This window comes from Chiloscyllium punctatum, chromosome 19 (assembly GCF_047496795.1).
Source record: "Chiloscyllium punctatum isolate Juve2018m chromosome 19, sChiPun1.3, whole genome shotgun sequence".
NCBI classification, from domain to species: Eukaryota; Metazoa; Chordata; class Chondrichthyes; order Orectolobiformes; family Hemiscylliidae; genus Chiloscyllium; species Chiloscyllium punctatum.
This window is the reverse complement of record NC_092757.1, coordinates 67,813,878-67,839,968: the sequence shown is the minus strand read 5'-3', so window position 1 is coordinate 67,839,968 and position 26,091 is coordinate 67,813,878. Positions and strand designations below refer to the sequence as shown.

At 38.6% G+C, this 26,091-nt stretch overlaps 1 protein-coding gene across 2 annotated transcripts in view; it reads right to left on the bottom strand.

Annotated features, from left to right (window-relative positions):
* Positions 1–15,274: 15,274 nt before the first annotated feature.
* dhrs11a (dehydrogenase/reductase 11a) overlaps positions 15,275–26,091 on the bottom strand; it is a 77,557-nt gene continuing 66,740 nt past the window's right edge. For both annotated transcript variants that reach the window (XM_072589602.1, XM_072589603.1), the window contains 2 exons: positions 24,349–24,414; positions 15,275–18,582 (listed from right to left, as the gene is read on the bottom strand). In XM_072589602.1, the coding sequence (XP_072445703.1) occupies positions 18,541–18,582; positions 24,349–24,414 (108 nt within the window). In that variant the 3' untranslated portion in view covers positions 15,275–18,540. The remainder of the gene's footprint in view (positions 18,583–24,348; positions 24,415–26,091) is intronic.

Below are 26,091 nucleotides of genomic sequence, written 5' to 3'. Positions count from 1 at the left end.
TAACAAGTCCACACCAACCATCCAAAGATGATCCCACCCAGACCCTTCCCCTATCCCTGTAACCCTGCATTTCCCATGGCTAACGTACCTAACCTAAACATCCCTGGACATGCTGGGCAATTTAGCATGGCCAATTCACCTAACTTGCACATCTTTGGACAGGGGGAAGGAAACCCACGTAGACACGGGGAGAATGTGCAAACTCCACACAGAAGTTGCCCAAGGCTAGAATCAAATCCTTGATGCGGTGAGGCAGCAGTGCTAACCACTGAGTCACCATGCTGCCCTCTTACCGTGCTCCTCTAAGGAATCATTACTGCCACCAGTATCTAGAACACAAAACCAATTAACTAGCAAAATCAGCTCAGGGGATTCATGCATTACCCTTACATAAAAAATGCGGAAAAAAAAGGAAGATCACTGGATGAATCAAATCAAACTCAAAAAAAAGTACTAAGAGATATATTGGACAATGGCAAAATTATTGAAAGCATAAAACAAAATTATGAGTTGTGAAATCAACACCACTAGACAGTTTCATGAAAACTAAACAGTGTAAAATCAGGGCATCAAGAACTATAACTGCACTCTCTCTGACTTGAGAGGATAATTACTGTACAAAAGATGTGAAAGAACAGTGAATAATAGATGCACCGCATTCATCGCAAGACATGACTCTAAGATAGTCATCACATCAAAAGGCATAGATGTCAACAAGGAATGCAGACAACAGTTGGAAATCACTACGGAAATTACATGATTTTGTATATTTCATAAGTTATTTTAATACAAACCATATTCTTTGTTTGGAACAGTGTGGGAAACGAATTAGGTTTTCAACAAGCATCTGCAGCCCAAAATGCAGAAGTTTAAGACCACTATCAAATCTGTCCATTCAATTGCTTTGATAATATTTACGATGAAAGATTAAAAACAAGTTATCAGTGCCAGACTTATTCAAGAGGAAATAGTATAGTTTCCTTTCTCACTGAAATCAAAATCATTTGAACTATATTCCTAATCTTTTCACTCTTGTACCCACAATGATAAGTAGTCTATAGCATCATAATGTCTTCACACATTTAAGTACCTACTGGTCAAATTTGCACTGAGGCCCCTACAATGATTAACATGAAAGTGTGGGTATGGAATCATGAAAGAAAAAATTTTGTGCCATTGGAGAGAAACTTAAAATAATGCTGATACTGAGCCACTGTCATCCACGGCTTAGGGAACAAAAACAAATCACTGAATGATTGAAATCCAACCAATAAGAACTCACAAATGTGACACCTCACAAGGCAGCGGTGATGTGAATGGAAAAAAACTGATCCGGATTTCTTTAACATATGTCTATCTGAACAATGATGGTTTGCAATATATATTTAAATTTGTTTGAAGAAATATTTGATTTGTGAATTAATAGGTTTAATGCTTTTCAGGAGTGCCTCCTTGTAACATGGTCTCATCTATAATGCAACATTGAGTTATAGACCCTGTGGATTGTGTTACAACAGGATCCCAGTAAAGTAACAGATTTGGAGATTTGTTTACAATAAAACATAAACCCAATGCAAGCTGTTGCTTAGATACTTCAACACAAGTTATAGCTGAAATTAAGAAACATTAAAAGAACTCTGTCACTATGTACACTCCCATCTCAGACTCTTTGAACTGATCTTTCATTCTGTTAATGAAGTCCAATTAATCTCAGAGTAAGATTGCATCGTATACAGTGCCAAACTGACCATACAGACAAACCAGGCAGTAACCTGTGATGTCACACTTTAAGCAGTGCCAAATTAGACCACTTTGCCAAGTAAATAAAGGCAAAATTTCATTCTAGGCTTCTCATTTTTCTCTATATTGATGTGGGGTGGGCACCAAAATCTTGAGTTGGCCTTGACTGTACTTCCAGTATTGGGACAGGACCAACAAGTAAATCCTTTCCCCAGGATGTGACCAGTAGTGTTCCAAGACTATCTGTGCTTAGGACCTTAATTATTCATTTTATTTATTAATGAGTTGGATAATGGCATAGGACATTATATAAGCAAATTTGCTGATGACACTTTGGCAGCATTGCAGACAGTGTAGATAATAGCACAAAAGACTATTTGTAGACTAGGTGAATAGGCAAAACTGGCAGAGTTCAATGTAGCAACTGTGTGGTTATCCATTTTGGACCAAAAGAAAGTACATCAGGGTACATTATATATGATATGAAGTTAAATACAAGGGATGTCTAGAGAAATTTGGGGGTTCGGGTGCATTGATCTTTAAAATGTAACAAACAGATACAGAAAATAGTCAATAATGGAATATTGGCATTTATATCTACAGCACTGGTGTATAAGGATGAAGAAGTTTTGCTGCAGTCATACAAAATCCTGATTAGACCCCACTGGAGCATTATGAGCAGATCTGAGCACCACACCTTAGGAAGGATATATTGACCTCGAAGGAAGTACAGCATAGGTTTACAAGAATGATAACTCAATTTCAGGGGTTAAATTGGGAGAAATTAGACAAATGAGATTCATTTTTCTCTAGAATTTAGAAGATTCAGGGGTGATGTGATCAAAGTCTTCAAGGTATCAACAGGAAAAGACAGGGTAGACAAAAATAAACAATTTCTACTGGTTGAGGATTTGAGAACTCAGGGGACATAGTTTGAGAATTAGAGCGAGACCATTCAGAGAAAGTTTCTGAAGCACTTTGATACACAAAGGATAGTAGAAATTCGAAACACTCTTCCACAAATGGCAGTGGATACTGCATCAGCTGTTAATTTTAAATCTGAGAGATAAACTTTTGTTAGGCAAAGGTATTAAGAGATAAGGGCAAATATATAGTGTTAGGACATAGCCAGCATAACTTCAATGAATGACAGAATAGGATCAAGGAGGTGAATGATTCACTTCTGTTCCTATGTTCCCATCTTCCCTAATATTGTGACTGTGCTTGCACTGCCTCATTTCAACTTCTCTTCAAGTACTGCCACAAAATTAGATAACTAATGGTATGCTGTGAACTTTCAAACAAGCAGAAATCTGTGACACTTGATTTTCTGGGACTAAAGGCAAACATGTCAGCTGGATCTAACAGCCTGCTGTCAAGGATTTTAAAAGGAAGCGACTACAGAGATAGTGGACACATTAGTCTAAATATTCCAGAACTCACTGGATTGCAGGAGGGTTCCAGCGGATTAGAAAACTGCTAATAGGACTGCCCTGTGCAAGAAGGGAGACAGGCACAAAGCTATAGGACAGTTAGCTTCACATCTGTCAATGGGAAAATGTTAGAATCCATTAAAGGAAGAAATAGCACAACATTTTAGAAAAGCTTAAAGAGTCAACATGGCTTTGTGAAAGGGAAACCAGGTTTGATAAATTTACAAGTTTCTTTGAGGATATAACCAGCAGAGTTGATAAAGTGAAACCAGCAAATGCAATGCATTTGGATTTTCAAAATACATTCTATACAAGGTGCCACATAACAGGCTATTGCACAAAATAAGAGCTCCAAGTATCCAGGACATTATATTGGATGGAATATTAACACAAGATAGAGTTGGGATCAAAGGGTCTATTCAGATAGTTAAAATGCAGCTAGTATACTGCCACAAGTTCAGTCCTTGGGCCATAACCATTTCCCACCAGTATCTATGAACGGAGGAGGGGGCAAAGTTTAACTTACCCAAATTTGCTGACAATTCAAAAATATTTTAGAGGGCAAGCTGTGAGAGGGTCATAAGGTATCTGCAAAGGAAATAGGTTGAGTGGGCAAAAACCTGGCAGATGGAGTTAATTTAGGAAAATGTGAGGTTATGCACTTTGGAAGGAAGAATCAAAAGTCAGACTACTTAAATGGAAAATGAAAAGGTGCTGGAAAATATGTAACAGAGTCTATTCCTGTGCTGGGGAAAAAATAGCAGGAGGGTGCAGCAAACAATTAAGGCAGCAAACGGAATTTTGGTTGTAATCACTAGGAATTTGGAACTTAAGAAGGCAACTCTTGCTCTAACTATACAGGGTGCTCGTAAGGCTACACCTGCTATATTGTGTACAGTTTTTGGTCCATGTATTTAATATTTAAGAAAGGATACACTGACATGAAGGAAATTCAAAAGACATTCAGTAGGCTGATTCCTGGGCTGGCATCAGTTTATCAAGAATAGCTAAACAGGTTAGGCTTTTATTCATTACACATTTAGAAAAATTAGAGGTAGTGTTATAGAAACATGTAAGATTCTGAGGGAGGGCTTGATAGGGTAGATGTTCAGAAGATGTTTCCATTAGTGGAGGAGTGGCAAACTAGGGGACATAGTTACAAAATAAGAGGGCACTCATGCAAAACTGAAATGTGAATAAATTTCTTCTCCCTAAAGAATAGTGAAGGTCTGGGATTCTCCAATCCAGAGAACGGGGGAAGTTAAATCCCAAAACAACATAGATTGGCTTTTGCAATATTGATTAGTTGAGGGCTATGATGATCTGACGTGATACAAAGCTTAAGGCCTAGGGGAAAAAAAAACAGTCATCATCTTGTTGAATGGCAGGACAGGTGTGAAAGGCCAAACGGCCTACTCTTGCTCCTATTTTGTACCCTCTTAGGTGAGAATCACTTTATGGTTACATTTTATACAGAGTCCTCTGTCCTGTTGCTCTATAACATCACTGTTAGATCTCCAAGGTGGTGTTCCTTTTAGGTCTGCAATTTTCTGTTTTACTTCCGATATTTATCTAACTCTCTTTGAAAGCCATGATTGAATCTGCTTCCACCGTGCACTCAGGTAGTGCATTCCAGATCCTAACCACACGCTGTTAAATCAAATAAATAAACCATTGAAACAGTATCTATGTGGGGAGTCATGGATCCTACTGGCATCCAGATGTACAGCAAGTACTCATACTGTACAAATGTGTACTTTAGGTTTCAGAGTATAAGCAGCTGAAGACACTGCAGCACATTGACAAGGCTGAGACTTACAAGGATAGCATATTTGGAGAGGTAATCATGCTGCAGACCAAGGGTCTAGAGGAATGAAGCGAATCGGTGTACAACAGGAATGGCCCAGACATGTAGCGCAGAGTCCCCTGGGGTCCTGCTCACAAATTGGCTTTCCATTTGAGAAGCTGAGAGCTTGTTCTTCAAGGAAGTACAGTGAGGGCCATGTTTCTGGCACCACAAGTGGCCTGGCTGTACAGCAGGGGAGGAAAAAGAAAGGAGTGATAGTGGTAGAGGATTCATTAATTAGGGGAACAGGAAGGCATTTCTGTGGCTGTAGATGTGATTCCAGGATGGTATGTTGCCTCCCTTGAGCCAAGACAGCTGCAAGACATCCTAAAGGAGGGGGAAGGAGATAAGGTAGAAGTCATGGTACACATTGGATTCAATGATGTAGGTAGGAAAAAGACAAGGCCTCGCACCAAGAGATCAGGAAGCTAGGCAGTAGATTAAGGTGGTAGGACTTCAAGGGTTGCAATCTCAGAATTACTCCTGGTACCAAGTGCGAGCAAGCGCAAAATTAGGAGAATGCAATAAATGAATGCTCTGCTCAAGATTTAGTGGAGAAGGGAGGATTTCAGATTTCTAAATCTCTGGCATCATTTGTGGAGAAGGTAAAACAATTGAGATGGTCTGTACCTGGACCAGAATGGGACTAACATCCTTATGGGAGGGTTCCCTAGTAGCATGGGCAGGAGTTTAAATTAGATCAATGTCAAAGGGCACAACGTATTAGTTTATTGATTACATAGCATGACTTAGAAAAGCAAACCAAGGAAAAGAGAATTCAACCATGATGTATCTCCATGGAGTAAGGTGAGACTGGATGGCTTCCATTTTAATGACAGGAGTATTCAAGGTAAGATAGGTGAGTTAAGGGTCAGGAATGACACATGAAATTGTGCTTTTGTTACCATTCCAGATACATGGTTGAGCGAGGGACAAGACTGACAAGTCAATATTCTGAGATCTTCAGGCATAAATGGGGAAGGTGGAGGCAGTGTTGTAATTTTGATTAGTGAGTCAGTTACTGCAGTAAGGATGATATCTTGGAAGGGTCATCAAATAAACCTTTTGGGGAGAGGTCTGGAATAAAAAGGGGGCAGTCACACTGTTGAGAGTGTATTATAGGCACCCAGTCAGTGGATCAATTCACTAAGGTGTGTAAAATGAATAATAATTATGTAAGGGGATTTCAACTACCCAAATATTAATTGGGATGATCATAGTATGAAGTAATTAAAAGCAGATTTCTTGAAAAGTATATGGGAAAGCTTTTTATGACATTATGTCATAGTCATGGAGATGTACGGATGGAAACAGACCCTTCAGTCCAACTCATCCATGCTGACCAGATATCCTAAATTAATCTAGTCCCATTTGCCAGCACTTGGCCCATAGTGAGGGCGTGAATAGGAGGATAGAACAGATGAATGTGTGGCTGAGGAGTTGGTGCAGAGAAGGATTCACATTTTTGGATCATTGTGATCCCTTCTGAGGTAGAAGTGACCAGTACAGGAAGGATGGATTGCACCTGAATTGGAAGGGGACTAATATAATGACAGCAAACAGCAACATGAAGGTAAACTTACAGAACAAAGATAGATATTCAAAAAGATTCACCTGACCAAGGAGAAGCATTCCAAAAGCTTGTGGCTTTAAATAAACCTGTTGGATTATAACCTGGTGTTGCGTGACTTCTGAAAAAGGGACCGAGTGAATACAGGCCCAATATGTTCTCTATAGGGTACAATGTAGGAGCAACAAGTCCAGAGAATGCTGGATATCTATGAATATTCCAGACTTTTTTTGTTGTTTAAAAAAATGCAAAGACATTGCAGGTACACAAGGAGCAAAACAACAGAAGACTAAAAGGAGGCAAAAAAGTACAGGGGAATTCAAGAAAGTGATCAGGAGGCCAATGAGGGGGCATGAAAAAATGGTGGTGGGAAAGAATGGGCCCCATTGGACAAAAGCTGAGACCCAAAATTTTAAAACATTTCTGGCCATAGGACAGTTGCTAGAGGAGTGGAGAACAGCTAATGAGTTCCAATTTACAAGGACGACGGCAGAGATAAAACTATAGAGCAGTGATAGGGAAACAATTGGAGAAAATACTGAAGAAAATGTATCTATTTAGAGAGGCAAGATTTTAAGGACAGTCAACACTACCTTGTCAGAGGGAGGTAATGCCTAACAAATCTGGCTGAACTTTGAGATCGTGCTCAAGTGTGTCAATGAGGGTGGGCCAGTTGATATAGTTTACGTAGATTCCTACAAGGCCTTTGACTAGGTCCCATACTGGAAACTGGTGAAGAAGGTAAAATCTCATTACATCCACAGTAACTTAACAAGTTTGATCCAAAATTGGCTGAATGGGAAGGTGGTGGTCAAAGGCTGTGTGATTGGACTTTGGTGTGCTGTGGCTTACCACAGGAATTAGCACTGGGTCCCTTATTGACACTGAGCGCGAGAGGAAGTGGTCTTAGGTCACAAGACGAGGATATGAACAGACTGGTCAGGTGAACAGATGGAATTTAACCCCTGAGACTTGAGAGGTGATGTGATTTGGAGAAGATAGCCAAGGGTGTATGCAATATGTGCCAGGACACTAGCCTCTGACACTCCAAGGAAAACAGCCCCAGCCTGTTTAGCCTCTCCCTATAGCTCAAATCCTCTAACCCTGGCAACATCCTTGTAAATCTTTTCTGAACCCTTTCAAGTTTCACAACATCTTTCCGATAGGAAGGAGACCAGAATTGCACGCAATATTCCAACAGTGGTCTAACAAATGTCCTGTACAGCTGCAACATGATCTCCCAACTCCTGTACTCAATATTCTGACCAATAAAAAGAAAGCCTACCTCACGCCTTCTTCACTATCCTATCTACCTGTGACTCCACTTTTAAGGAGCTATGAACCTGCACTCCAAGATCTCTTTGTTCAGCAACACTCCCTTGGACCTTACCATTAAGTGTTTCAGTCCTGTGAAGATTTGCCTTCCCCAAAATGCAGGACCTCATATTTATCTGAATTAAACTCCATCTGCCACTTCTCAGCCCATTGGCCCATCTGGTCCAGATCCTGTTGTAATCGGAAGTAACCTTCTTCACTGTCCATTACACGTCCAATTTTGGTCATCTGCAAACTTACTAACTGTACCTCTTATGCTCACATCCAAATAATTTATGTAAATGACAAAAAGTAGAGGACCCAGCACCGATCCTTGTGGCACTCCACTGGTCACAGGCCCCCAGTCTGAAAAACAACCCTCTACCACCACCCTCTGTCTTCTACCTTTGAGCCAGTTCGGTATTCAAATGGCTAGTTCTCCCTGTATTCCATGAGATCTAACCTTGCTAATCAGTCTCCCACAGGGAACCTTGTCGAATACCTTACTGAAGTCTACATAGATCACATCTACTGCTCTGCCCTCATCAATCCTCTTTGTTACTTCTTCAAAAAACTCAATCAAGTTTGTGAGACATGATTTCCCACGCACAAAGCCATGTTGACTATCCAAATACATGTACATCCTGTCCCTCAGGATTCACTCCAACAACTTGCCCACCACCGACATCAGGCTCACTGGTCTACAGTTCCCTGGCTTGTCTTTACCACCCTTCAACAGTGGCACCACGATAGCCAACCTCCAGTCTTCTGGCACCTCACCTGTGACTATCGATGATACAAATCTCTCAGCAAGAGGCCCAGCAATCACTTCTCTAGCTTCCCACAGAGTTCTTGGGTACACCTGATCAGATCCTGGGGATTTATCCACCTTTAACTCTTTCAAGACATCCAGCACTTCCTCCTCTGTAATCTGGACATTTTGCAAGATATCACCATCTATTTTCCTAAGTCTATATATTCCATATGCTTTTCCACAGTAAATGCTGATGCAAAATATTCATTTAGTATCTCCCCCATTTTCTGCAGCTCCACACAAAGGCCGCCTTGCTGATCTTTGAGGGGCCCTATTCTCTCCCTAGTTATCCTTTTGTCCTTAATGTATTTGTAAAAACCCTTTGGATTCTCCTTAATTCTATTTGCCAAAGCTATCTCATGTCTCCTTTTTGCCCTCCTGATTTCTCTCTTAAGTATACTCCAACTTTCTTTATACTCTAAGGATTCACTCGGTCTATCCTGTCTCTATCTGACATATGCTTCCTTCTTTTTCTTAACCAAACCCTCAATTTCTATTGTCATCCAGCATTCCCTATACCTACCAGCCTTCCTTTTCACCCTGACAGGAATATACTTTCTCTGGATTCTTGTTCTCATTTCTGAAGGGTTCCCATTTTCCAGTCGTCCCTTTACCTGCGAATATCTACCTCCAATCAGCTTTCGAAAGTTAGATTAGATTCTGTCCAGTGTGGAAACAGGCCCCTCGGCCCAACAAGTCCACACCGTCCCTCCGAAGAGAAATCCACCCAAATCCATTCCCCTACCCTATACTTACCCCTGACTAATGCACCTAACACGGTGGGCAATTTAGCATGGCCAATTCAACTGACCTGCACATCTTTGGATTGTGGGGGGAAATCGGAGCACCCGGAGGAAACCCATGCAAACACAATGTGCAAACTCCACACAGACAGGTGGGAATCGAACCTAGGACCCTGGTGCTGTGAGGCAGCAGTGCTAGCCACTGAGCCGCCCTCATACCATCAAAATTGGCCTTTTTCCAATTTAGAACTTCAACTTTTAGATCTGGTCTATCCTATTCCATCACTATTTTAAAACGAATAGAATTATGGTCACTGGCCCCAAAGTGCTCCCCCACTGACACCTCAGTCACCTGCCCTGCCTTATTTCCCAAGAGGTGGTCAAGTTTTGCACCTTCTCTAGTGGGTACATCCACATACTGAATCAGAAAATTGTCTTGTGCACACTTAAGTAATTCCTCTCCATCTAAACCGTTAACACTATGGCAGTTCCAGTCGATGTTTGGAAAGTTAAAATCCCCTACCATAACTATCCTATTATTCTTACAGGTAGCTGAGATCTCCTTACAAGTTTGTTTCTCAATTTCCCTCAGACTATTAGGGGGATCTATAATACAATCTCCTTAAGGTGATCATCCCTTTCTTATTTCTCAGTTCAATCCAAATAACTTCCCTGGATGTATTTCTGGGAATATCCTCCCTCAGCACAGCTGTAATGCTATCCCTGATCAAAAATGCCACTCCCCTTCCCCTCTTGCCTCCCCTTCTATCCTTCCTGTAGCATTTTTATATCCTGGAACATTAAGCTGCCAGTCCTGCCCATCCCTGAGCCATGTTTCTGTAACTGCTATGATATCCCAGACCCATGTTCCTAACCATGCCCTGAGTTTATCTGTCTTCTCTGTTAGGCCCCTTGCATTGAAATAAATGCACTTTATTAGTCCTACCTTGTCTCTACCTGCCCTGTTTGACTCACTTCTGTTCTCAACTGTACCCGTCTCAGATTGATCTCTTTCCTCACCTCCCCCCCCCCCCCCCCCCCCCTCCACCTTACTAGTTTAAATCCTCCCAAGCAGTTCTAGCAAATTTCCCTGCCAGCATATTAGTCTCCTTCCAATTTAGGTGCAATCTGTTCTTCTTGTACAGGTCACTTCTACCCCAAAAGAGATTCCAATGATCCAAAAATGTTAATCCTTCTCCCGTACACCAGCTCCTCAGCCATGCATTCATCTGCGCTGTCCTCCCATTCCTGCCCTCACTAGCTCGTAGCACCAGGAGTAATCCAGATATTACTACCCTTGAGGCCCGCCTTCTTAAATTTCTGCCTAACTCTCTGTAATCTCCCTTCAGAATCTCAACCTTTCCCCTTCCTATATCGTTGGTTCCAATGTGGACAATGACCTCTTGCTGGGCCCTCTCCCTCATGAGAATATTCTCTGAGACATCCTTGATCCTGGCACCAGGGAAACAACACACCATTCTGCTTATTCTCTGCTAGCCACAGAAACGTCTGTCTGTACCTCGGACTAGAGAATCCCCTAACACAATTGATCTCTTGGAATGCAAACTATTAGCCCCATTTACCCTGAATGTTATCAGTAATAGTGATGTTAATTTTAATCAGCTATTCTAGGCTTGAAGAGATAAATGTCAATCTAAAATCATTTAGGACAATGCATTCACAGCAAGTGAACAACTCCTGGGGTTACATTTCTACCCATTCCTTACCATGTTCTTATTTCCCCATGACACCCTCACTTTCAAGAATCTATTTTTAATGAGGCTCAATATATCCTCAATACCATTCCAGGCCAGCCAGTCACCTAATTGTTACTTGCAGGAGAGGGGAATGATAACCATGCTTAGAGGGAATCAGTTAGTCAATCTAGATAGTAGCTTTGCAACCAATGGCTCTTCAACCAAGCACATGCATTTTATCGGATTTCACTCTTCCTCTGGTATAGGATAAAGTTATGATTGCAATATAATAGGATAAAACTAACCTGTTCCATACCAATCTCAAACCAGTCCTATTCTTCATTAATTAAAGAATTGAACACTCAACTGTGAATTGTGAAGCAGGATACATTACCTCAAATACATTCTGTTTACATGTTCTAGGATTTTAGTTAAAACAGAGTGTATATCAGTATTGGACTATGTCAGCACAAGGTCTGTACAAGCAGAAGAAAAACAACCACGTGTTCAAACCAGCACAAGACCCGCTGGCTTATAGATATTAATTTGAAACAGAGGAATTTGAAGTGCTGAGTGGGTAAGCCACATTTCAGGCAGAATTGGACCTGCCTTCCATTATAAATCACAAAAGAATACTGTTAACTTAATAATGCTGTGAAACCTGTAGAAGGTGGTGCTGTGGAAAAGAACAAAATCAATATTGAGCCAACGAATTCAGGGCAACAGTTGTGAAATTGCATTCCTTCTCCCATGAACTGAAGATAAAACTCCAAAGCACTAGCTTAGCCGCATGATGGAGAATCTGCCTACTTTAATTGTTGCTCAGTGAGGAAGTGGAAGAGGTACAGAACTCCCAGATCTTCTGGACACAATGCTATCTTGCAGAAAACATGCAATGCTATATATTTCTACAGCATGTGCAGGAAACTTCACAGCCTTTAAAAAGTACTTGGATGAACACTTGAAGTGTCATAACATTCAATGTTGGGGGTGGGGTTAGTGGGTTGCTTTTGGTGATACAGACTTAATGTGCCAAAGGGACTCTTCTGTACCATTTAATTCTACGATATGGTTTCAGAAGCTTCAGATTGGATTTAAAAAAAACATTACGACAGAGAAGGCAAATTATTGACAATGCATAGAGACATATCTGAAAAGAAACTACCACCATATCACAATGTTGGCAAATCAATTTTTGATTCATTACAAAGCAAGTTAAAGTTATACAGAAGATAACTAGAGATTATTGGTTGGTTTCACATAGAAACTCAATTGCCAGAAATGGCATTGGATTAAAAGACTGGCCTGTAAACATTTTGAATTTAGTCACAAACTGAGTATCTACAGATATAGGTGTTACTTTAGAAAACAGGAAGATTTCTGTGTCAAAATTTAGGATTTGGGTACAAGCAAGTGATGCCCTAATGGCTCGTTCTCAAAACACATTTCTCAATAGGATCTATGAAAAAGACTGCATTGTTTTCATATATTTCTAAATATTTCTCAGCAGCTGGTTACGATGGGTCATTGTTACAACACAGGGTTTGATTTAGCAGTCCTTCTGCAATGTTAGTTGGTGCATTTGGAATATGTACCAGAACCATGAGTGGAGTACTTGGAACATTTACTGTAATGGTATTTACGTACCATTATGTTAGTTAAAATTTACAATCCTCACATTGGAAAGGGAGGGGGCTTTCAAGACTCATGTCTTCCTTCACCATAAGTTCCTTTGAATAAGGCAGAAAGATGGGAAGGAAGATCAACAGCATGACATGGGAGCAAAGCCCTTCTCTAGATGCAAAATTATTCTCCAAACCATTTAAAGACAATATTGATCAAGGAATGTTCTAAGTATGAAAATTGGATTCTTTAATATCCACGTGCAAACATAACATCTTTTAAGCTTTAGTCAGAAGCAGATTTGAGAAGATCTTTGGGAAATATTACACTTGTTATTGGACTGCAAAGACAGCAAATCCTCCAACACCCAAATTACCATCTGATCCAATGATCTTGAGGTTTCATCATACAGAGAGTTCAAAACATTCAGAAAAATCCAGTTTCATAGAGGAGAGTAATTTATTATATCACAATTCAAGAAAGACTTAACAATATTTGTTGTTAATTTAGCAGCATTGGTTAACTTTTGCAGAAACAGTACAAACATTGGAGTGTAGTTGGAAAACTCAAGCCTATTTGAAATCAGTTCCAAAATTGAAAAGATACCATCTAACAGTTCGACTCAAATGTGTACAGCTCAACAACTTAAAAATAAAAGTCTGATGCTTAACCTGTTTTTAATAGCAACACAGTAAATGCTAGGACATTTCTGGGTGGAAATACAGATTGCCCTCTGTCTACATACAGGCTGGGCATTTATTTCTCAATTCTACTCCAATTTCATCTTTTTCAACTACAAAAAAAATTAACCAATGAAAATGGACATTTTAAAAGAGGTTTGATTTAGACACAATGTTAATCTTTACAAATAATATAATCAGATTTTAGATAATCTAATGACAAAAAAAGACCCAACAAAACAGGGTAAGCAGATTTCAATAGAAATAAACTGAGTTTATTAAGATTCATTTAGGTAATGATGCTCAATATGGACAGCAGGCATATTGAATATTGCAGGAGAAACAATGTAGTCTTGTCAAGTGCAAGAAAGTGCAGGGTGTGAAGGTTGAAATGTCTTTAAAAATACGGATGGATAAATTGGTGATTTGTAGTACTTTACTGGTTTTTACTAATCATTAAAGAAGTGGTTCTTTGAATCCAAACAATCTTTCAGAACAATTTGTTAAAAAAGGTCATAAAGAAGATACATAATGTTACAATTACGCATCTTAAAAAGTAGCTCACAACAAATTACCGAAACGTATATTTTAAATGAAATAAATTGACATCCTGCTTTAAAAGACAGCATGCTAAAGGTTCTTAAGAGATACAAAATATTGCCCTGCAATGGAGCTTATAAGATCACTTCAGACTCTGGGCACAGATTAATAAATTTGCTTTATGACACATTTTACTTCAACATTATGAAAATATTCAGTGAATAGAATAAATGGGGATTTAAAAAAAACTGATCTACATGTGCATGTCAGATGACAATGGATTAAGGTTTGCACCGCAAATCATCACTGCAATAGAAGTGACTTCAAACATTGCACACTCCCAACCTGTTAAGCCATTTGCTTAGAACACAGATTAGCCCTTGTAAGACCATTCAACTCCAGTCTTGAAATGTAACCACAGTACAACCTCAATTATCTGAACATCAATTATCCGAATTTCAGATTATCCGAACAAAATCCCAAGTCCCACAAAAATGGCATTAGGCAACTCAGCATTCAGTTATCAGTTAAATGACACCTTTGGTGTGCATTGCCAAGATAAACGAGAAATGGTGGATAACCGGCTCTCAGATTACCATTTGTTTACGATTAGATAGATTATCTGAATGATCAATTATCCGAAAAACTTCTCTCCGCTCGTCTCGATCAGATAATCGAGGTTCTACTTTATATGTTGAATTACTGTCAACGGACTGAAAACGCAGTCACCGTGACAAACAAATGAAGTTGTTAACTTGCACGTGATCACACCACTTTGACTACCAAACCTGACCTGGAAGATGCCCAAAAGTACCTGAAAATTCTAGTCCTAGCGTGTGACATTCATCCCAATTTCCATGATAATGAACTTGAAGTGTTCAACAATCCAAAATCAGCAGTTATACAGGTAATGATAGGAGAAAACATTTAACCAGAGTTCTGCTCTAGAGAGCAGTGACGATTTGCACACCAGAACTTCACATTTTTTTCAGTTTAGGCAGTGGGTTCTAGCAACTAACACATCCAAATATCATTTTCACATTAAATATTAATTTGTACAACAATGGCATCTGAGAAGATATTAACAGTGTAGCTAAGGAGCTCACAACTGATGGCTAACAAAAAGAATTCACAGCAATGTTTACAACTGGATTGCAAAACACAGCTTTCATGTTAAATTGCAAAGATGACAGAAACAAAAACGATGGAAATAAATTCGACAGAAACTGGATTTACAAATATTGCTTTCCAAGGAGACAACACTTTAGAAACTATTCTTCATATTAACCACTTAATTATTATTTTTATTGTATTATCCAAAGAATACAGTTTTTGTTGTCACAGGGCACATAAGTATAGTTCAGCACAAAGAGGGAACATGCTCTTTAGGTTCTTGATAACCTGGAAACGTTTAGAAAATGGGCAGCTGCGAAGGACATGTATATTTCATATGAGGTAATTCTAGCAGGATTGGGCCTTTGCTTTTTCAGAGTCCAATCTTCACAGTTCTTCAATTTTTATTTATTCAATACATATTTTTCAGGAATACAATGCTGAACGTGCTTGCAAACAAAACAGTGGCTACCAACAATTTTATAGCCTTCAGTGAAAGTCAGAAATATCAACTGGGGTACTAAAACCTGTAACACCACCCATAAATTTGAGGTGAGTGAGCAACAGCACAATTGAAAAGCTTTCCTGTACACAAATTAAGAATGCTTTCTTGAAAGATACAAAAGAGGTCTCAGCAAGAGCACAGAAATGTTGTGGTAGGTTATTCAATCGACATCCAATACAATCTTTACCTAATTTCACACATTTGCATTTATTAGCAAGGATGACTGGGTAATAACCAGTAGCAGGAGCCTGAGCAAAATTTTTATTTCTTTCACCTCCTCGTTCTCCCTTCACCCCTTCTTCTTCGTTCAGCACACTCACCTTCGAGAGATAAGGGAGCATGAGAAAAATATGAAGAAATATCCAGCAAGGTTGCAGGGGCAAAACAAAAATCAGCAGCTTGAACTATGAAATCTACAGCATACTTCACTGAAGAGTGAGCAATGTTTGATCAAACATATCCCTTTCGTTAAATGATTAACTTAATGTCAAACATACTAATTGAGCAGAAGGCAGCAAAGCTGTGTCAACATCTTGCACATGAATTAATTGCCAAACTATTCACCTCAAAGTATGCGACAATTCACTTAATGTTTCAGGACTGTCTTCTACCAAGTGACTTTCAGGCCATTTGCCATCAATCAGAATCAAGAAATGGATGAGCTATCACCTTAATCAAATCTTCTGGTCTATCAAAGAAGCTCACTTCTCATCTGAATAAATTATACGGAGTACATTCTTTTTTTAGTTAACTTTCACTCTTACAAGTGGCCGTACCACAGAAAAATCGTAAGTTCATTATCAGAACTGTGAGAGAAAAGTTTGTGTTTTTTCAGAAGTAACTTATGATTCTCATCCTGTTGAGGTGAATGGGACTTGGTAGATTTATTTAAATCACAAATCAAAAGCATTTTCTAATGTGAATTGTAAAATATATATATATATATATATATCCAGTAGCTGTCGCTTTGAAACTATCACCATACACAGGTTTATTATTAACTAAAGATGTGTGCTGCGTTATGATACATTGTCCTTGATTACATGAAAATTAATAGTTATTAGAAATATGGATTTAATAAAACAAAAGAAAATTCTAGAAACGGTCAGCGGATCTGTCAACAGTAGAACAATGTTAACTTTTCAGTTGTCATTTAAGTCTGGCAGAGATGCCCATGATCAAGTGGAACAAGGGAACAGTGTTGGTTATAAATTGGGTGAGTACTTGAAAGGATGTAGATATATGGGGAACAAATCATCAACTGGGGTTGGAGATTTGATCTGCGAGCCAAAATAAAACTGACGAGAAAAGCCTTATCCTGTCTGACCAAGACATCACCTCTGGTATTTAGCTTGAGGTTTACATGGCATGCATTTAAGGCGAGAGGGGAGGGGAAGATCAAAGGAGATGTGAGGGGCAAGTTTTTTTTTAAAAAAAACCATTGTGGTAGGTGGCTAGACGTGCTGCCAGGAGTGATGATGGAGGCAGATACAACAAGGGTGTTTCAGGAGCTTTTAGATAAGCACATGAATATGCAGGGAATAGAGGGATACAGACTAAGGGCAGGCAGAAGGGATGAATTAAACTTGGCACCATGCTTGGCACAACATTGTGGGCTGAAGGGCTCTTTCCTGTGCTGTACTGCTCCAAGTTCTATTTGCTTCTTGTGTTATATCCTCAGGTGACACTACCTTCAAAGAGACATCTACTTTACTGTAATCTGACAGCAAAATACAAACATCACTAAGTAGTCAACAATTTATGCAACTCGAGAAGAGGCAAAGCATTGTTCAAAATCTTGGACTGATTATAATAAATTGAATTATATAGTCAATCTTTAACATGTTAGTTGTACAGATCTTTCTCTCACAACATTATTAAAGTTATAAAGAAACCTAGCATTAGGGATTTTTCAGTCATATTCAAGAATTACAAATAGGTAACAACCTATTCAGTTGTTCAAGATTTCAATCACATTAAAACTCTAGAAAAATCTTTTAGTTTTAGACAACGGTGAAGGTTGTTATGCAAGACAGTAGAGGAATGTCGTTCAGTGAGTAGCCAGGTGCAATTATTATATTTAGGCTTCATTTCAATAGAATAAACTTAGAAAAAAATGTTTGAATAGTGGGAATTAAATGTGAATTTAAGATCAAGACAACAAAAAGAAATATTTAAGGTATTTTGGATTATATTAAGTGCCCTATTATTCTGTGAACTAGGCCTTTCCTTTTTAAAAAATTATATATAAAAAACTAGATAAACCTACTGTTTCCTGGTCCATAATATTATTCTAATTCATACTGAAGCAGCAATGAAAACATTAAAATTAATTAATGGCATCACTATCAAGCAACGAGACTGGTTACTTATCACATTCGGGTATCAATTATACCCCGTAAAATAATCCCTTCAAAACTGTTAACATTTTCAAACGGTACAATGAATTCTCAGTGCAAACCAGAGTAGAGACCAACAGGTATGCACACCACAAGCAGTCACATAACTGTTAGCTTGGGTTAATGAAACAATTGTCCAATAAGATAGAAAGACAGGTGATCAAGAATCATTTTCTCCACATATATATGCAGCACAATCATCCTTCATACATTTTTTGCACCTTTACTGCCACAGTTGGCACTAAAATAATCTGCAACAGTCAGAAGCAAAAGACAAAATAAAATTAAAGTTTCCCTTAAAATAAAATAATTCTATTATGTTCTGCTCCTACAGCAGATTTCTCAGCACAGGCAAACATTTCCTTGGAGAAAATGAAAGATGAATTCTACCAGTCGCCAAATGAAATAGGACGTTATATAACCCTTAGTATCACATCGGTTTTTAAAAAAAACTGTCCAGCAGAGGTCTTGCGCCGTAATCTATTTTGCTCATAGACATCCCTGGCTGCTCCTTCCTTGGTTGCTATGTGCGCTGCTCAGTAGGTCTCATCTGAATGTCTCCAATCTGAAGTCAAATCAGAATCAGTGTTTAGTTAAATAAAACCAATGCATACTTTTAAAATAATCATATGGTAGATGCAGGAAGCATTCATAGAATTGGATTTGTGCTAAACAGTATCCCTTTTTGATGCTAAAGAGAAAAGAAGCAATAAGTTTAGTAATTTTTTAAAATTCTAGTAACAACTATCAAGATTTTACAATACAGAGCAGAAATGAAGACTAACGCTCGATACTTTAGGGGATGAAATACTGTACGTAGTTAAATAGAATACATCCTGCGCAAATCTGTATGAAACTTACAAGAATGGCACTCAAAGGGACAAGGGCAGGAAATATTATATAGCAGATTGAGGAGAAAAGAGTGGAAGTAAATGTGTCAAATAAACAGTGAAAAAGTAATATGTGTTAGACTGTAGATAATTACAAGGACTAAGCAGTGCCATCACTAATCTTTCATCAGGTATAATAAGAAACTTAAATATTTAAAGTACTAATCATAAAGTTTTTGTTTAAAGCTATTTTAAATCAAATTACATGGAATATACAACACTAAAACATGTAATTCAGCCTAACCAATCTATGGGACATTAATGGCACACTTCAGCTTACTGCCTCCCTTGTACGCTCATCGAGCCACCTCTAAATGTCTCCATACCACTCCTTGTGGTAGAATGCTTCACATTCTTACTAACCTTCTGAATATAAAATAGTTTTATGAATTATACGGTTTGATTTCTTAGCAACTAGCTTAAGTGGTAGTTCCTTGTTCTAATGAACCCCACAACTGGAAGCATTCTCAGTATGTGCTTTGTACAGTATGAACTTTTAATAATGTTAAAGAACTCGAAGATCATTCTCAGCCTGCTCTTCAGGAAAAAGAGAACAAAGCATTTACATCCTTTCTTAGTGGGTATAACTTTATTGCTCAGGTATTACGCTTGTAAATCTCTATTGACTCTGTACGTTTCTATAATATGGTAATTAAAACAGTTAACTGTAATAAGATTACAGTCTAATAAAAAATTTGAAACAATTTAGCACTATTGTTCCAGTCAGGAAAAATGATTAGGCAGTTGAAAGATACAAAATGGAGAAAAGAGAGGTGATTCATTTTAGTAGGAAGAGCTTGGAGAGGCAGCAGGACAGATTGAGTTTGACATTAATAAAGCATACAATATCCCAAGCCTTAGTTCCAATTCTTGTTTTTGTTATGATTTGTGTTGCAGCTTTCAGAAATTCCAGGTGTTCTTTCATTTCTTTCTGCACTGGCTGTGTGAGCAACACACATCTTTCCATTTCCACATCTTTCCACATAACTCTGAACATTAACTTCCTTTTGACATTCTTAATTAGATCGGTCTCCACCAAACTGAGGCAAACCAGGACTAAATCACTCAGATTTTCCTTGCATCATTTTTTCTTCTCTTACTATCTCCTTTAAATTGATGCTCTGTTGTTCTCTACACTTCCAAGACTGAGAACAGTTCTTCTCTATTCTGTTCACACCAGTCAATTTTTACTAGTGCCAAATATCTCTTCTCAGTCTTTTCTTCAAAAAAAAATCCTAACTTCTCCAATTTATCTTCCTGAATGAAGATCCTCATTCTTGCTGTGTTCTTGAATGCTTTCATATCCTTCCAAAAGTGTGGTGCCCAGAATTGAAGACCATACTCTAGTGGAAGCAGAACTAGTGATATACACAACTTCAAAATAACCTCCCCTGCTCTTCTATTCTATGCCATTATTACTAAGGCTTGGGATATTGTATGCTTTATTAATGTCAAACTCAATCTGTCCTGCTGCCTCTCCAAGCTCTTCCTACTAAAATGAATCACCTTTCTTTTCTCCATTTTGTATCTTTCAACTGCCTAATCATCTCACCAACCTGCCTATTTCCTCCTGTAGCTCTACATTATCCTCCTCCAAAGTTCACAATGCTTCAAAGTTTTGCATCGCCTTGCAAATTTTGAAAATCTGCCCTATAAACTATGATCTGGATCTTTAAGATATAACAGTAAAAGCAAAAGGTCCAAGGTACTGACCAATTTTCCCCATCTGTAAAAATATTGAACCATCACTCATTCTTTATTGATGCTCAATTAATTTCATATCATGTTGCTGCTGTACGTTTTATTCTGTCAGCTATAGCTTTACACACAAGCTTATTGTATGGCACTGAATCAAATGTCTTTTGAAAGTTCATGTACACCACATCAACAGCAAAGCTCTCAATCTCCCCTCTTACCTTGTAAAATATTTCCAGCAAATTAAACATTTTCCCTCAAGAAATCCATTCTGGCTTTCCTTAATTAATCCGTGTCTGTCCACATAACTACTTTTTCTCCCCAAATTATTATTTCTAGAAGTTTCTCGAATGCTTTCCCCACCATCTAAATTAAGTTGACTGGTCAGTACTTATTGGGGTTATCTTTATTTGAAAAAGAGACATAACACTTGAAATTGTTCAGTCCTTTGGCACCACTTGAGCCTTGAAGGAAGACTAAAAAGAAATGGCTTGTACTTCTGCAACTTCCACTCATTCCCTCTGTATGCACAGCATGGATGCCCGGCCTCATGTGTACTCTGGCCGAGAAGTGAAGCCAGTGCAGACTCCCAGCCTAGAGATGAATCCTGGTACGGTCTGGAGGCTAAGTGCCAGTGTGGATCGGGTTGGAAGGACTGTTATTCCGAACTTTGTATTTCCTTATTTTTCTAATTTATTCCTATTATTTTGTACGTTTGTACCCAAGATGGTGCGAAGGCTTGTAATACTAGATTTTTTATTTCTTTATTTTTCTGAACAATTTGAACTTGAGAATCACTACCTAGGTACATTTGTACCTAAGATGGCATTATAAATGGTGACTTGTAAACGTTTCACTGTAATCATGAGAGTACGTGCGACAATAAAGCTAATTCTAATTCCTTGGTTATATCTCACCTCATCCCAATGTCTTATTAAGTTTAAGTATAGATGGTTATCCAATAACAACACTGCTTCAATTTTAAAGCCCTCTGGAGTCTGAATGATCTTCTTTATCTTATTCATTAGTAAAGATGAATGTAAAACGTTCATTTAATATATCAGCCATGCCCTCTGGCTCCATACAGAAAGCCTCTTTTTGGTCAATTGGCCCAATCCTCCTTTTACCATTTATATACCTATCGAAGGCTTTGCACTCCATTTTATGTTTTGTTGCCGATTTTGTTTCATACTCGCTCCTTGTTTCTTCACTGTGCACCCCCCACCCAAACATTCCATATTAAAATAGTGTTCCAAATTTTATTTTCCTCCAATAACTGAAATAAGCGCATTTTTATCTTCTTTATTCTAATTTCTATTGCCTCTGCCATCCAGCAAGCTCTGGATTTGATTTATCTACCTTTCCCTTTTCAGGAAATATACTGACTTATATCCAAAATAACTCTTCCTTTCAAGTTAATCTATGATCAGCAACCACATCTGTTTTTGAACAACAGCATAACACTGCACCACCTGAGATTCTCCAAATCTGCCTACATCCAACAAATTAATTTGATCGAGATCTACTCACCCCATTGAAGCTGGCTTTCCCACAGTTAATTGGTCCTACGCTGAATTATCTTTGATCTTTTCTATAGTCAGCCCAAACCTGGAGATATAATGATCACGGTCCCCTAATGTCTCGCTAGGCCACTTGATCTACTTCTTTCGTCGAACTGATGTGGACCAAGTCAAAGAGACCTCTTTCCATGTTCGACAGGAAATGCGCTAGAGGAAATTTTCCTGAAAACATTGTAAGAACTCTCAGCCTTTTCCACTACTAACCACTCAAAGGCTGGGACAGTAAGATCCACCATTATAAAACTACTCCACACTATGTGAAGCTTGCTGCAATTTTCCTTGCACTTCTCACTAATTGGAGTCACAAAGACCTTATTCTTAACTCCAGACAAATTTAATCTGTCCGTGATCCCTCTGGGTCATCATCTCCCTCCAGCACAGTAATATTCTCCTCAAATAAATCCCACCTTCCGTCCTCCTTTCCTATCTCTCCTGAACAGCTTATATCCAGAAATATTTAGCCTTCTGACCTAACCCTCATTGAGCCAGCTCTCCATTATAGCCACAACATCTCAATGTCACGTGGTAATCTGTACCAAAAACACTATCTATTTTAGGGGTGGCACGGTGGCTCAGTGCCCCTCAGTGCCAGCGACCCAGGTTCGATTTTGTCCTGGGGCAAGTATCCATACGGAATTGCACATTCTCCCTGTGTCTGCGTGGGTTTCCTCTGGGTGCTCCAGTTTCCTACAATATTCTAAAAGAAGTGCAGGTCAGGTGAGTTGGCCTTGCTAAATTGCCCATAGTGTTAGATGCATTAGTCAGGGGTAAATGTAAGGAAATGAGTCTGGGTGGGCTACTCTTTGGAGGGTTGATGTGGACTTGCTGGGCTGAAGGGCCTGTTTCCACACTGTAGGTAATCTAATCTAATCATGCACCTTGCATTTACATGCATGCATAATAACTCTCATTTAGATGCTATTACTTGCTAAACTCTAAACATTCTAGTCTCTAAACACCATTCTCCAAGATTCACTATCCATGCTGGAAGTTCATCTCTTCTAATATTCTCTGCACCTTTCCTCTTCAAGGTATTTCCTCCTTGCTCCCACACCCTGCCAAGTTAGTTTAAACCCCCACCTGTCAAATGCCCTACCAAAATGCCTTGCAAAGAATTCAGTCCCATGCAATCTATCTGGCAATGGCTGATTCTAATGTCCCAAGAATCTAAAGCGCCTCTCTCCTGCACCATTTTTCCAGCTACATGTTCATGTGTTGTACTCTTAATTCTGTACTCTTGGAACTGAGTGCGATTCAAAGATGACTACTTTCGAAGTCTTGCTCTGCAATTTTTTTTAAACGTATCTCCCTGACTGCAGGACCATGTCCCCTTTTCTACTTCTGTAGATGGTATTGATGTGCACTGCAACTTATGGCTCTTCATCCTCTCCCTTCAGGGTGTTCTCCAGCCACTCAGTGACATTCTTGATCATGTTCCTGTGTTCCTTTACCACAACTGGATATTTAACTTAATTTCCAAACAATAAGTAACTCCTAAATTGAGTTCCCAAATACAAGACATCACACTGATTTCTCGATTGAAATTCATATGTCAATTACATAACCATTCTGCAAACTTGCACACTTGTCTACAAACAATGTGCCTCTTGGTATCCTTACCAATTTGGTGTTACGTACACCTTTAGAAAATAAATGTCAAATTTAATTAATTAATTAAATATTAATTGTTAATAAAAGCTATGACACTGCACAGATCTTTGTGTAACCTCATTTTACTTTGGGTTTCAATTCTTTGACTAACAAATATTTGTTGATGAGCAAAGGCACAGGAAGAAACCATGTAACAATTTTGAGATTTTAAAGTGATTCAATATGATCATGGTTGATCTACAACTTACTGCCATATACCCACTTTAACCCTGAATCACATTACAACTTAAGGCAACACAAAATTTTGAAATGTCTGCTCAAGATTTCAACTAATTTGTTGATTTCCAGTTATTTTGTCCCAACACTACTCCAGCTTAACAGGAGTTTCTCCCATGAACCATCTTGACACATTTGCTGCCTTAAATGCACTAAAAAATGCCTTCACTGATTAAACAAAAATGGAGAGAAAGACTGAAATAACCACAGAAGGAATCCTCACCAAAACGCGAGTTGTGCAATGAAATATCCGTAACTAGTCAATGGATTATTACTTGCCTGAACATGAGAAGGTGCACTCAAAATGTAAACAACAGCACTGGCCAAATCCTCTGCTTTCAGACACTAAGTGAAAGAATACAGGTTGTTAGATAAAGCTAGCTACGTAAGAGAAAAAAATTGAAAAAACGCAGAATTGAGTGTAACAGGTACAAAGTGCTTTTTAAAGGAAAAAGGTGAATAAACTTTAGATATATAAAGCAGTACAGGATCGTCTGAGAGACAGCGAAGCACGACAATTTATTTGGATTGCTCTAGCAATGATGGACCAAACAGCCTCTTTTTGTGCTGTAAACTTCAATGTTTCTCGATGTATTTGGATATCACTAATGGTTTTGCTCAATATTGACAGCTGTCCAAGCCAACTGATTGACAGGAAACTGTGATATATTTGACAAATGGTTTCAATTAGGCAAATTAAATTTCTCTTCCATTACAAAGCTAGGAGAAGCAACAATCCCTCACACTGCTAGTCACTGCCAAGATTTGTTGTAGGTTCAAGCTTACTTCATGTTTAACCATCTAGTCAACTTGACACTCAGATGCACTCCTCCTTGGAATATTTCCCAAACTTCTTAAGAAACTCATCTTATTCAAATTTCTTACAATGGCACTGAACAGTTAATTGCCTTTGCCAAGGGTATTTAGACAAACCAAACCAGTGTTTCAAAAAGTTTCATTTAATTTATCATGTTTTACTATTCTACAATTATTAAAGCCAAGGCTACAGTATTTTTGGAGAAAAGCCTTTTCAATTTGTCCTGCCACCTTCAAAGAACAGTGAACATACGGACCCCAATTCTCACTGATCTTGCAGTCCCTTTAAAAGTATATCTTTTGGTTTATACCCAAGTGCAGGTCATTGATATACATCAAAATGAGTAACTGGTCTTGATGCAAATCTGTCAGAACACAACTTCCAGTCTAAACTTCTCTGTTAATCAACACTTCCCGCTTTCTGTCACTTAATCAATATTGTGCTTAAGGCCTATCATACTGTACCTGGCTAAACATTTTATCTGCATACCTAACATCAATCCTCAGAATTACCTTATACAACTCAACTAAGTTAGTCAAACACAATTAGTCTTTAACAAAACTTATGTGTCAACCCATACCTTGTTAAATGTTATTCTACCTTAGAATACTTCACAGGCATATACTATACTGGTTAGCTTCCGGTTAACATGCTTATCAAGGGGTATTTCATTTGCAATCTAACATGTTTTATGGCATCACTATAATTTCTGAGGAAAGTAGGAAGATTGTGGTTAGTGTCTCTGCAATTTGCATCCTCATTTTTCCCCAGTAATCTAGATGCCTCCCAACTGACTGAGTGCCATTTTCATTTTGAGGAATGCCAGACTTTGAAATATTTACTCTCTATTTTAATCTAATCCAGGATTAGTTGCTACCTTTTCATTTACTGACATATTGGAGATGAGGATGCTGCTAGTGAAGACGAATGTTATGCTGGCCGAGAACATCAGTCACACCCTGTCGACATAAAACTATTTTTCCTTTGGTCCCAGCTGTCCCCACCACTCCTTTGTCTACTGTGTTTCTATACAAAGTTACAAAAGTCATGAGAACAGTCACTAATCTATTGTCATACTCTTATTCTCTTTCAGATCTACAGTGTTGCCCACATTCAGCTCAGTTCTCCACGATAATGTGAAACTGACGTTTGTCATTAGCATCCTTTTTCTGTCTTGTTTTAATCTCAACATCTTTAGACAACCA